At 30.9% G+C, this 14,587-nt stretch overlaps 1 protein-coding gene across 1 annotated transcript; it reads left to right on the forward strand.

Annotated features, from left to right (window-relative positions):
- The first annotated feature begins 372 nt into the window (after positions 1 to 372).
- Positions 373 to 12,413, forward strand: LOC139519802 (interferon alpha-inducible protein 27-like protein 2A). The gene is made up of 3 exons (XM_071312068.1): positions 373 to 497; positions 10,532 to 10,593; positions 11,968 to 12,413. Exons 2-3 carry the CDS (start codon positions 10,533 to 10,535, stop codon positions 12,243 to 12,245), a joined length of 339 nt encoding a protein of 112 aa, XP_071168169.1. The 5' UTR covers positions 373 to 497; position 10,532; the 3' UTR covers positions 12,246 to 12,413.
- Positions 12,414 to 14,587: the final 2,174 nt, after the last annotated feature.

Raw genomic sequence — 14,587 nt, forward strand, 5'->3', positions numbered from 1 at the left:
TTTTCTCTCCATGGTTTTATTGCACTTGAAATGATTTCAAACTAAATGACATATCGTAAAGATAAGATAAAACATTATTTTGAATACATTCTCAACCAAAAAAATCTTATGAAATCATTCAGATAATACAGGTTTTAAAAACAATATGCACCGTTTTTCAACTTTAAAACATTTAAATTTAAAAAAAAACATACGCTGGAATGTTCTTTGTTTATTATATTTGGAACAATTAAATTGTCACTTACTGAGTTCATTTTTCATTTAAATTAAAGATATTTATAAATAAACATTACCAAAATTATAAATACAAAGGTTATGTTTTGTCAATGTTAAATATAATGAGTCTTAACGTGTTTGCTTTTCATTGGACGCTTAACTGCTATATAATCTTAACTGGCCACCCTCTGATTGATACTTCGACACAAACATAGATACGCTCGAAACATTTACAGGGGTCCAGCTTACTATATAGTCTGGTTATTCAAAACATATCAAAGGTAAGTTTTGATATCTTCATCAAAATTTTGTTATCATTACAGGTGTTTTTGGAAACCGGTAATTATCTAATTTGTAGGGATTTGGTATGCAATGCTATCCATAAAGATTCGGTATCTACGACGGAATACTTTATAAACCGTGTTTTATATAGATATTGATGAAATGAACATTACAAGAGTTCCCCAAAAAATATCCAAGAATAGATGCCACCTCATAAGCAATTAATATCCATACTTAAATATTCGTATTGAATTCATATTATTTGCCCTACGCGCTTTATTTGATGATTTAAAAAAAATTAATACTATTCATTTATTGGGTTATTGTCTTACATTTTCTGTCCTTTCAAGAGAAATATAGGCGAGACAAATGTCAACTTTACTTAAAATTACATTTTGCAGCTTTCTTAAACATGTACTTATACATTTACTGATTCATGTACTTATACATGTACTTATACATGTACTTATACATGTACTTTCAAATAAACACAAAAGTCAAACATTTTGTAGCTTATATACACCAGGTCTGTAAACTGTGCTACATGCATACTAATCAGTGTATGTGCATTTCTGACACAGAAATTAACAGCTATAGGTCACTGTACGGCATTCAATCAACAATGCAATACAATACAAATACAAATACAAAGTTTTTTATTGTCAATTATGACGCCCAATAATTTGAGCAGTACAATTAAGTTCAATTTCATACAAGTGATTACATATTGATTACATAAACAAAGTCAAGTCTTTTTCAACCAAATAAATTCTGCAGAAAAGATATATATATATATATATAGTTTTGCAATATAATACAGATGGACAAACTACCGGTGACTAAACTGTATCTAGAATTAATTTTCTCTCTTTGAATAAAGTACACAATAATAAACTTACTTTTTTAATTATAACATTATCCTCAGATGACATTAACCATATTAATTTTGATTTATTTGGGAGGCTTGTAAAGTTTTTGTTAACCTTATTTAAGTAATCTATATATTCAGATCTTTTATTTTCTAAAACAGGACACTGAAGAAGAAAATGAATTTCATCTTCAACTTCAGTGTTACATAATTTACATATTCTATCCTCCACTCGAAGCCCCACATATCTGCCTCTTTCAATTTCTAATTTATGTGCACTGACTCTGAACTTAGTGAGCAGTCGCCTTTCATCCTCATTTAAAATTAATAAGTACTTTTCCATATAAATATTTTCTTTAAATAATCTGTAAGTTCTTAGTTTATTTCCATGCTGTTTATTTTGTCTATCATTGTAAAGTTCAGATTTCCAGATACAAGAATATTTCTGTTTTAATTTCCGGTAAATTAGTGATTTAAAATCCATTTTTGAATTTTTAACAAGTTTAAGATCTATATCAAGATATTTCATAAGAATAGCAATACAACTATACCAACTATTTTTGTTTAAACTATTTAGTGATCTAGAGACATTCAGGGCTTCAGAGAGAAGGATATCATCAGACTTTAATATATATTTATAATATCTAAACATATTTAAAATTACTTCAAGAAATAAGGGATATCTTCCCATTTCACCCAATACAGCTATATTTGTAGATTTTTTTTACCTAAACCCAAAGAAAATTTACAGAATTTGACATGAATACTTTCTTGTTTCATGTCCTTGCATAGTTTAAAAAGATTATGTTCATTTTTATTTAGTTTATTTATTACTGAAGATCCCCATATTTCACTCCCATATAACAACACAGGTTTCACAGTATGATCAAATATATGTGAAAGTGTGTTAATTTTAGGTTTATATAAGTTAAAACTTTTTTTATAATTAAATAAAGCTTTCAATCCCCTTTTATATAAATCATTTTTAGCCTCTGTAAAGCTTCCACTTGCACTCACATAAATTCCTAAATATTTATAGCCCCTAGCCCTTTCAATAGGTATATTATTAATATTAAATATTTTTTCATCTAGTTTTCCTGTTTTATCAAAAACTACTGATTTAGTTTTCTTTATATTTATTTGGAGTCCCCATTTATCACAGTAATTATATAGTTTATCAATACACCTCTGTAGACCATCAGCTGTTTCTGACATTAATACTAAGTCATCTGCATACAATAAGCAATTAAGCTGTAAGGAATTTAAAATAGCAGGTTTACAGGTCTCATCAAAAGAGTCAAGAATATCATTTATAAAAATTTTAAATAAAGAGGGGGCTTAAATTATCCCCTTGTTTGACTCCTATGTTAGATGTAAAGTTTTCAGTCATAGAATATTTGTCTACCTTTACACAAAGTTCAATATTATTATACATATTTTTTAGAGTGTTATAAAATAAATCACTGACTCCAATATTTCTCAGTTTATAAAAAAAGTTCATCATGATTAACAGTATCAAAGGCTCTTCTTAGGTCAACAAAGCATGTAAAGAATTTTTTATTGCCTTGTTGAGTATACTTTTCTATAAGAGTTCTCAAAACTAAATGATGATCACTGGTGCGCTTGCCTTTACAGAAACCAATTTGTTTCGGTTTAATAATATTTCTATTTGCCAAAAACTTCTCTAAACGAATATTTAAAATTTTCACAAATAACTTGCCTAAACAACTCCCAATGGTAATTCCTCTATAATTTGAAGGATAATCTTTTGAACCACTTTTAAATAAAGGAGCTATATATCCTTTTGCCCAAATTTTGGGAAAATTTCCTGAGTTTAAGATACTATTAAACAATTTTTGAAAACAAGAAACTAAATATATTTGACTGGACTTTAACATTTCATTTAAAATTGAGTCAAAACCACTGGCTTTTTTATTTTTAAGTGTACTAATCGCTTTTTCTATTTCTGCTTTTGAAATTAAATTATCAAGTTCAGTAAATATTTTTTCTCTTTCCATGTCTTTTATCTTATCTTTTAAATAATCACAGGATGCATTAGTGTCTTTTTCATTTAAATTTTTAAAATAAGAAAACCAAGCATCTGTTGACACATCAGATGTGGTATTCTCCCTATTTGTATCTGATAACTCATGAAGCAGTGCCCAATATTGACTTGGATTTTCGTCTTTTAAATTATCTAATTTATCTATTAAATCTTGTCGAAAATCCCTTATTTTTTCTTTCTTGTTTTTCTGTAATGTTTTAAAAGACTGAAAAAAGATGACCTTATTACTGGATCAAAAGGATATTTTTGTAATAATTTTTCTTTATCATTTAAGTTATTTTTTAATTTAGATAATGAAGCATCTAAACAATTGGGTTTTTTCTTTACATTTTGTTTTTTAAAACTTGCTTGTTGATTTTTTAGTAGGCTTTTGTTTTAATGATAAATTTGCAGCTTCATAGAATATAGTATTAACATCTTTAATCATGTTATTTATATCAGAATGGTATTCAGTTTTATTAAAATTCAAAATTTTTTGTTGCATACTGCCTGAAGATAATGCTTCCTGAAATAATTCAGTAGAGTTCTCCTTCCATTTATAACTTTTAAGAGACATCTGAGTTTGACATGTATCTCCTTTTATTTTACACTGTATGTTCAATAACACAGAAATTTGACAATGATCAGAGAGATCGCCCAATAAGTTATGGACTTTAAAAAAACATACCTTTGATAATAAATTTTTTGATACAATAAAATAATCTACAACACTACATCCATTTGGAGTATAGCACGTTAATTGGCCAATAGAGTCTCCAGTAGTTCGTCCATTTAAAATTCTAAGACCTGTTTCAATACAGATATCATTTAAATATTTACCCCTAGACGAGATAGTTTCGTCCATACTATAACGTACAGGTACATTTATATCTGGATCAAAGTTATTAAAAATCTGGTTTACACCATTTCTATTATCCCCCTCAATAAAATCTGGTTGTTTAGTACCTGTTCTAGAATTTAAATCTCCTGCTAAAATTATACTTCCACTTTTTGAATATTTCTCAATATCTGTTTCCAAAAGGTCAAAAATTTCCTCATCTAGAGATTGCGTGTAAGAAGAATTAGAGGGTGGATTATAAATGAAACAAAGATATATATCCTCAGTTGTGCTGAAAAATGTGCTACAAAGTTTTAACCATATGTAATTATTAGTTTTGTGTTCTAAAAATTTTACCCCAGCTTTCAAGTTTGATTTTACAAAAACTGAAATTCCTCCCGATATTTTATTGGACTTTTTGGATTTTGCTCTTGATAAATGGACTGAATTAAACCCATTAATAACTAATGATTCCTCCTGGGTACAATGTGTCTCCAATAAACAAACAATATCCTTTGTTTCTATTTCTCTTAAAAATCTAAAGTCCTGATATTTATTGTACCCTTTACTTTTAAAACCATTTATATTCCAGCAACTGATATGTAATTTCGATTTCTTTGTGAATATACACATTTTTTATACTTGACACAAAGTTTGTATACTATTACAAAGAAAATTATATATACCAATGGCTAACAAGAACAACTACAACCACAATGTATATAACATGTGATAAGAAAGATAACTCTTGTAATCTTATATATATTGACTTGTCTGACTGTACTGATAATCATCAAAGATTTTTTTTTTAATTTTTTTTTTTAAATTTTAAAACTTCTTACACTTTATATCTAAGCTTTTCACTTATTTAAATACTTTTATAGACTATCTATCTAAAAGTTCTTATGAGTTATAACATTTATCATTATATTACCAAACATGCTTATTTTTTAACATTTTTTGGCAAAACTTGTGTTTTTAGTTAAGTGAATCTCCTTTCTAAATATAACAGTCAATCAGTACAGTCATGACATCAAATATCAAAAAATATGCAAAACAAATAATAACTAATAAAATTTAAATTGAACATGTGATTCTTTAAACACTGTTTATATATTCATATTTAATGTGTAGAGTTATGACAATATATCTTGAATATAAAACATAGAAAATGCTACTTTTTGTTCTATTCATGATTGTTCTACCCAGGCCCATTATACATGTAGCTTGGATATTGATTACCAGTATGTCTTGCATTACTAAATTCTCTATTGTATCTGTCATGTGTGAATTCCCTATTATATCTATCATGTGTGTCATACATATATCTATCATGTGTGTCATACATATATCTACCATTTGACCTTGACCCTACATAGTGATTTTGAGAACTATCATAATGGTTTTGTACATTCAAATTTCTGTAAGAAGGCTTACTCTTTTCAATCTTAATATTCAAAGCTTTTCTGAGCCAAAATTTCATGTTTGTCACAAACAAACTGGTTCCCTGTTTGGACAAATGAGGTCCATCAGAAATAAAAAATCTTCTGATTGCTTGATCTCTACTAGAAAAAACAGAATTTTCACAAATAAATACTTCAGAACTCTTCAAAAATTTGTATTGAGTTAAAATATTACTCTGAAGTATCTTTTGATTCAGGTCTGAATCCTTCACTGACAAAAAAGGAAGAGAGATAATTAATTTAGCAAAAGAACAATGATCTTTAAGCTTTTGACAAAATAATTCAAGTTTTTGAATGAAAACATCTGGAGTTTCAGCTCTAATATCATTTGTATATACATGAAAAAATATACAATCATAATCTGTGTCCAATTCATGTAATTTTTCTTCCATTTCTGACATAGAGTAACTTGTATATTTATGAACTGTACATCCTTGTAGAAAATTGTCTAATCTTATATATCGAACATGAGAATTGCCTAAAATGAGTGCTTTCTTTGTTTCGGGAACATGAGAACTTTCATGTTGAAATTGAGAGTTTCCTGTTTGTCCTCTTTCATTTACATCTGCAATTGGCGAAAATCTGTTTGAAACTGCGATATTTGGAATGCTTTCTTCAGAATGAGTAGATTTCCTTTTCGCTGGATTGTTTGCACTATTTGCACTTGAATACTGTTTATCCAAACTGAGGGTTTTAGCTATGTTCTCTAGTGTTTTTGTTATTTCCCTGTTTGTGCGTGTGTTGTCAGATAATTTCGTGCCTGCAACTTCCAAGGCCTTTGTAGCAGTAATAGAGTTTTCATTAATTTTCTGCAAAGTTTCTGCAATGGGATCTATTTTATTCTGCAGAGTTTTTGATATACTTTCGTTTACACTCTTATTGAGTTTTTCTGTAAAGTCTCTTATCTGGTTTATTGTTTTTGTTGACACACAATGGCTCTGACAAATTTTTATATTGAATGATCAGGGATGATATACAAATATTTTTGTAAATGCCAAGATTAGTAGACAAACAGCTGCAATGCAATAATGTGAGACATTTTATCATAAATTAAAACATGCTTTTCGCTTTTACATTCATATGAACCCATTCATGCTCGAGAATAAGAAATTTAATATGCTAAAAAGGTATTATAGTTTAAGACAGACGATACTATTCTGTAGTAGCATGCATACGAGGTTAGTTATAGAGTAAGAAATCAACATCAGAACACATAAAGTTGTGCTTACACAGAATTTTTTTTTACTTTTAGAAAAAAGGTAAAATCACAAAATACTAAACTCCGAGAAAAATTCAAAACGAAAAGTCCCTAATCAAATTGTGCATTAATTTTCTGCCTTCTTTTGCATTGCAAATGATCCCTTTTAGAACGAAATGCATGATATATCATAAACGCATTTCACGAACAATACTATACCAGTCTACATATTCTTCTAAGATATTAGTTATCCATTTTAGAGAGACAGTAGATTTAGAAATTTCTGCACTAGAAATGGCAAAACAAAAAAGCTACCTAGGTTGATTGGGTTAATCATAATATAGGAAACGTTATCATTTGCTATTATTTAATTTTAAAGAGATAAATATATATATAAACGAGTCTAAATTGAAAACTACTTTCATAGATACCTATGATTGCGTTGGATAAAAACCGCAGTTTTTATACGTGTGCATGTAAAACAAATTTTGTTGTAGAAGGGTCTAAAAAACAGCACAAACAACATTTTCCAACAGACTAAAAAAGTGAAAAAGTATATTTAAACAAAACGCATTTGACTGACAGGTCGAACAACTGATGTTCTTTAACCCTGCTGACTGCCATATATATTATATCACCGTATAACTTGTGTAAATCACCGAAACTTTGTACAAATATAACCTGAGACTACTATAACACAATAGTCTCAGATATAACAAGAATATATTTTGGTTATAGCAATTTCAGGAATCCAAACACTCTTAGTTGGAACTTTGATACTTTTTAGAAAGTAAATTAATCATATTGCTGTCATTAAAACAATAAGATAAATGAAATACAGTTTGTAAGTTTAATTCTAATCATCAGGGAAACATGGGAAATAAACAGCAAGAAAATAATCCTTTATATTCCCTCTTATAAGATATGTCTTCATTGATTTGCAATTTCAAGTAAAAAGTAATAAAATCACAAAAATACTCAACTCAGAGGAGAATCCAATGGGAAAGTCCATAATCACATGGTAAAATCAAATGACAAAACACATAAAAAACGAATGGACAAGGACTGTCATATTCCTGACTTGGTGGATTAAACCTGTTTTTAACGCGCTAAACCTCTCACTTTGATGACAGTCTCATAAAATTCCGTTATATTTACAATGATGCGTGAACTAAACAGAAATAATTAATAAAATAGTCAAAACATGGGTACAGCAGTCATCATCGTGTAACAATTTTAAAAGGAACAATTTAACAGAACAAAAAAACACACCTATCTACAAACACATTAATTGAATCGCAACATCTGTTTCAAAAAGCTTACAAAACTGTCAATTCAATTATAAAGACTACAGGTATCAATAATATAATTTAAATAAAATCATCGTAACTCGCTATATAAACTCATCTTATGAAAAGCACAAATGTGTAAATTAAATTCAGTCGATTGATCATAACAGTTAACGGAACATTATCCAACATAATATATTCAGAAATAATCTATACTCACTCGGGTATATATGCTTTGTTTGCCTTTATTTTATCTTTTATACGTTTTATTTTTCTATTTTCTGCTATTATCGTCTTGTTTCACTTAAAGTGAGGCTAGCACGAATATAATCACATGTATAACACCCCATACATGGTGGTAGATATAACTTGTTGTTACAGACCAATTAGTAACAACTGTTTCAAAATGATTGTTTTAGACCAATTAGTAACAACTGTTTCATAATGATTGTTTTAGACAAATTAGTAACAACTGTTTCATAATGATTCAAATTCAGCTTGTTGTTCGGTGTGAGCCAAGGCTACGTGTTGAAGGCCGTACTTTAACCTATAATGGTTTACTTTTTAAATTGTTATTTGTATGGAGAGTTGTCTCATTGGCACTCACACCACATCTTCTTATATCTATTATCAGAGTTTGCGATTCGTAAAAACGCTGATATGTGTTAATTAAAATTATTAGGTAAAATAGTTAACAAAGGTACCAGGATTATAATTTAGTACACCAGACGCGCGTTTCGTCTGCATTAGACTCATCAGTGACGCTCATATCAAAATATTTATAAAGCCAAACAGGTACAAAGTTGAAGAGCATTGAGGATCAAAAATTCCAAAAAGTTGTGCCAAATACGGCTAAGATAATCTATGCCTTGGATAAGAAAATCCTTAGTATTTCGAAACATTCAAAGTTTTGTAACAGGAAAATTTATTAAACTATACCACATTATTGATATTCATGTCAACACCGACGTGTTGACTACTGGGCTGGTGATACCCTCGGGGACGAAACATCCACCAGCAGTGGCATCGAACCAGTGGTGTAGATAGTTATCAAAGGTACCAGGATTATAATTAAGTACGCCAGACGGGCGTTTTGTCTGCATTATACTCATCAGTGACGCTCATACGGCTAAGATAATCTATGTCAAAATGTTTATAAAGCCAAACAGGTACAAAGTTGAAAAGCATTGAGGATCAAAAATTCCAAAAAGTTGTGCCTATTACGGTTAAGGTAATCTATGCCTGGGATAAGAAAATCCTTAGTTTTTCGAAAAATTCAAAGTTTTGTAAACAGAAAATTTATTAAAATGACCACATTATTGATATTCATGTCAACACCGAAGTGTTGACTACTGGGCTGGTGATACCCTCGGGGACGAAACATCTACCAGCACTGGCATCGATCCAGTGGTGTAAATAGTTATAAAAGGTACCAGGATTATAATTTAGTACGCCAGACGCGCGTTTCGTCTACATTAGACTCATCAGTGACGCTCATATCAAAATATTTATAAAGCCAAACAGGTACAAAGTTGAAGAGCATTTAGGACAAAAAATTTCAAAAAGTTGTGCCAACTACGGCTAAGGTAATCTATGCCTGGGATAAGAAAATCTTTAGTTTTTCGAAAAATTAAAAGTTTTGTGAACAGAAAATTTATTAAACTACCACATTATTGATATTCATATCAACACCGAAGTGTTGACTACTGGGCTGGTGATACCCTCGGGTACGAAACGTCCACCAGCAGTGGCATCGACCCAGTGGTGTAAATAGTAATCAAAGGTACCAGGATTATAATTTAGTACGCCAGACGCGCGTTTCATCTGCATTAGACTCATCAGTGACGCTCATATCAAAATATTTATAAAGCCAAACAGGTACAAAGTTGAAGAGCATTTAGGACAAAAAATTCCAAAAAGTTGTGCCAAATACGGCTAAGGTAATCTATGCCTGGGATAAGAAAATCCTTAGTATTTCGAAAAATTCAAAGTTTTGTAAACAGAATATTTATTAAAATGACCACGTTATTGATATTCATGTCAACACCGAAGTGTTGACTCGAAGTGTTGACTACTGGGCTGGTGATACCATTGGGGACGAAACGTCCACCAGCAGTGGCATAAAAAACCGAGAAACCAATAGTCGAAAATAATAGTTCCATGTCAGAAGACTGTAATTTAGTGGTAGTTGCTGGACACATGTATTTAATTTTTAAACTAAACATATCACTTTAATAAAAATGATTCAATGTCTGATAGTTTAAGAATTATGGTTGTCCGAATATTGTCTATTTGTATGATGCTACCCTACAAGATAATTTTGTGTTTTTCAGAATGGAGAAGAAAATTCCCGTTATCGTTTGTATCTTGCTGATAGCCGCCCCAGTTTGTCATGGTATGTTAAAAAAGATTTTACACACTCCACCGGGAACGCTTCAGAGCCAAAATATATAATAAGAAAGTACAATAATCTGATTTAGAACATAAACTCTAAATCTCTCCTAGTGCAATAGTTTAAACATTTTACCAACTTCTAATCTTATAAATTTTAAGACAAATTAAAGAATTAGTCCAACTGTGTTTAATAGAAAAAAAGAATGGCAAATATAGATACATATCTTGTTTTGGAAAGGCACGAATCTTTCCTCTGATTGAAATAAAAACAACACATCAAAATGCTTTTTTGTTTACGATATGAAAGAGAATTCTATCAGAAAAAGAGTTAAATGGGTGATTAAACAGGAAAAAAACTTTTTGTGAAAACTAATATTATCTTGAACAAACAGTAAACACGGACAAAATATATCTTATATCTCTAGATTTGACTATTTTAGAAATTCAAATGTGAGGTCACTTTGGGCGTTGCGCTGGCTTTGGCTAACACGGCTGTGTATTGTTGTAATGTATCCGTTTTCATTTTGTAGCTAGTCACCGCTGCAGTTTAATCATGTATAACTATTATATAGTCATTTCATAAAATTTACTGTTTGTAAAAGTATGAATTATTCTAAATAATACTGATGTGTTTGTCCCCGGCCGGTAACCCTGGCCGTATTGGTCACAACTTTTTGGAAATTTTGGTCCTCAGTGATCTTCAACTTTGTACTTGTTTTGGCTTTCAAACTTTTTTCATCTGAGCGTCACTGTTTAGTCTTGTGTGGACGTAACGCACGTCTGGCGTATTAAAATGTTAACCTGGTACCATTTGTTGGTTATTATCCGTTTGGTTCTCTGTCCTATATTTTCTCCCATTTATTTAGTGTAGTCCTGTCATGTAATGTTGTCATTTTAATGTTTTAATTAACATTGCCATTAAAGCGGGAGGTTATGCATGCCATCAAACCAGATTCTAAATTCATAAATCGATTGAGAAAAAAACAAATTCAGGTTACATACTAAAACTGAGTGAAACACATCAAATATAAGAGGAGAACTACGACACAACAGAAACACAACAAACACAGAAATGAACTATTAGTATAATATAACAATGGTTATTTTCATGACTTGGTACAGGACATTCTAAGAACAAAAAATGGTGGGTTGAACCTCGCACTTTAATGGCACTGTTTAATATGACAACCTTACATGACAGGAATACGGTACAAATACATACAAGCACATTCAGGACAAAGAAATACACAAATAAACATTACAGTAGGACATTTCGACATGCTAATAGTCATCAAAGGTACCAGGCTTATAATTTAATACACCATACGTGCGTTTCGTCTACATAAGCAATTTCATCATGATGTTTAAATTACAGCTTGGACCTGGGGAGGCTTATTAACAGGGGCAGCTTGCATGGTAGCAGCACCTATTGCCATACCAGCAGCACTTGGAGCAGTCGGTTTTACTGCAACAGGGATAGTGGGAAGCTCCATAGCAGCCAGTGCTATGTCAGCGTCCGCACCTGTTGTTACAGGCAGTGTCGTTGCCTTGGCTCAGTCAGTGGGAGCGACAGGCACTATTGGATTGACAACAAAGGTCGTGGCCGGTGTTGTAGGTTACGGCGCCCATTATGCAACTCATGATTCCGATTAATTTTGTTTATTTATTTACTGATAATATGCTTTCATTGTGATTGATATATTATGTATAATCTTATAACTTATCAAATGTCCTGGATATTAATAGTTTATATCGATTCAGTCTGTTTGAACAGCAAAATAGAAAATCTAAATCCGACATTTAATAAATGAAAACAAAATACTTACCATTTTTTTTTATTATAAATATTATGTTCAATCATTTTGATTTAACAAAATTGCTATCTGATTGAAGGATGACCAGCTTCCTGTGAATCGATATTCCGTTGATATAAAAGAGGGACGGAAGATACCAGAGGGACAGTCAAACTCATAAATCGAAAATTAACTGACAACGCCATGGCCAAAAATGAAAAGGACAAACAGACAAACAATAGTACACATGATACAACATAGAAAACTAAAGAATAAACAACACGAACCCCACAAAAAACTAGTGGTGATATCAGGTGCTCCGGGAGGGTAAGCAGATCCTGCTCCACATATGGCACCCATCGTTTTGTTTATGAGATAAATATCCGGTAAATAGTCTAATTCGGTAGGTCACATTTATGAAAGGGAAGGGGGTTGTAGTTACGACGTAAGGAACATATCCGATATCATTTTGGAAACGGTTTTTTCATAACGGTCAACCAACTCGTGATGGCGTTCGTAAAATTTACGAAGAGATGATTTCAACTTGACCATTTTGGAACTCTTGATTTAATAGCTTCCTTGTGAGCAACAACCCTCTATCAAGAAAATCATCATAGGAAATGCAAGCACGGGAATATCGCATCAATTGGGAGATATATACACCGTATGCAGGTGCTGCTGGAATGTTGCTACATAGAAATGGATAGTTCACAATTGGAAAGCTGAAATCATCTCCTTTGTCGTAAAGTTTTGTTTTCATTCGACCCTCATTATCAATTTCTAGATGTAAGTCAATATATGAACATATGTATTACATCTATGACATGAACAAACATAACCCTTTTTAAATTTCGTGAATCTAAAGCGCTTTCTAATCTAACTACTTAAAGAAATCTCAAATAAAAAACAATGAAAGCAAAACAAATGTATTATACATGTATACGTTAAATAAAGGCAACAGTAGTATACCGCTGTTCAAAATTCATAAATCGATAGAGAAAAAATAAATCCGCGTTACAAACTAAAACTGAGGGAAACGTATCAAATATAAGAGAACTACGACACAACAGAAACACCACACCGAAATGTAACACACACAGAAACAAACTACAATGTAACAATGGCCATTAAGATATATTACAATCGAACACTCTACTTTTAACAACACGTACTAGAAATTTTTATCTCAAATTGATGGGAATATTTATCAGGTTTATTCAATTTTGGGTGTAAACAATATAAGATATACTAAATGTAAAAAAAAACATTTTGACAAACGGAAATACAACAGAGCAAAGCTAAAATAACAAAACATTACACAATAAGCATTATATTAGTCAACAAGGATTTTACCAGAAATATCGTGTGTGAACTTAGGTGTTTCGAAAGGTAAGCAGTTACTATTGACAAAACTGGCGTCTATTTACTATTATTTTGCTCCAAGCTTTATATAAAGGAGTTCGTCACAGGAAACGAAGTCATCAGTTTCATTTATTCGATGAGATTATAAGTACATATAGTGTATTTCCGAAAATGGAAACAAACACCTTATTAGAAAGGAGTAGGTTCAGTAAGACCCCTTTTTTGGCCCAAAAATATAGCAGTTTTAGAAAATTGTGAAAATGTAATCTTTAAGCTATATTTTGGAAAGCAAAATGCTTCTGCTACATAAATATGAGCTGTTTTTGACAATACTATGCACAAATATCGCGTTCTAGCATCATTGAGTCATTTTTGACAAAAACCATCTGAAAAGTGACGTTTTTTGGCATATTTGATAGATTTGTCATATTTAAGCTTGAATCAGAACGTTTTTAATGACTAAATCAGTTAAAATCTTTCACATAAAATAATCGAATCAATTGAAATAGACACTTAAGTGTTTAAAAAGTGTCCAAAAACTTTCGTTAGATGAACCTGAAATTTGAGGCCAAAATCGGCCGTTACCGGACCTACTCCTTTTAGCAGATACTTGTCTCATTGGAAATTACATCACATTACATAAGTGGCACTGGTTGTTTTTTTAGTACATGCATATAACGGTTTGTTGTAACTGTCATATTAATATCGTCTAACGATTCCCCATCTTAACCAATACTTGCGATACGACTCTTCTTGTGACTTTGTATATTGCTTCTGGTTTTATAGCACTTATGATGATTTTCTAATCACTAGTGACATGCAAATCATGAGCCCTCAGAA

Source organism: Mytilus edulis, chromosome 4 (genome assembly GCF_963676685.1).
Source record: "Mytilus edulis chromosome 4, xbMytEdul2.2, whole genome shotgun sequence".
NCBI classification, from domain to species: domain Eukaryota; kingdom Metazoa; phylum Mollusca; class Bivalvia; order Mytilida; family Mytilidae; genus Mytilus; species Mytilus edulis.

Bases quoted from the DNA above. Each gene is read 5' to 3' on its own strand.
- LOC139519802 (XM_071312068.1), top strand. From the start codon at position 10,533: ATGGAGAAGAAAATTCCCGTTATCGTTTGTATCTTGCTGATAGCCGCC. The intron at 10,594-11,967 runs GTATGTTAAAAA...TTTAAATTACAG, and splicing joins AGCCGCCCCAGTTTGTCATG to CTTGGACCTGGGGAGGCTTA.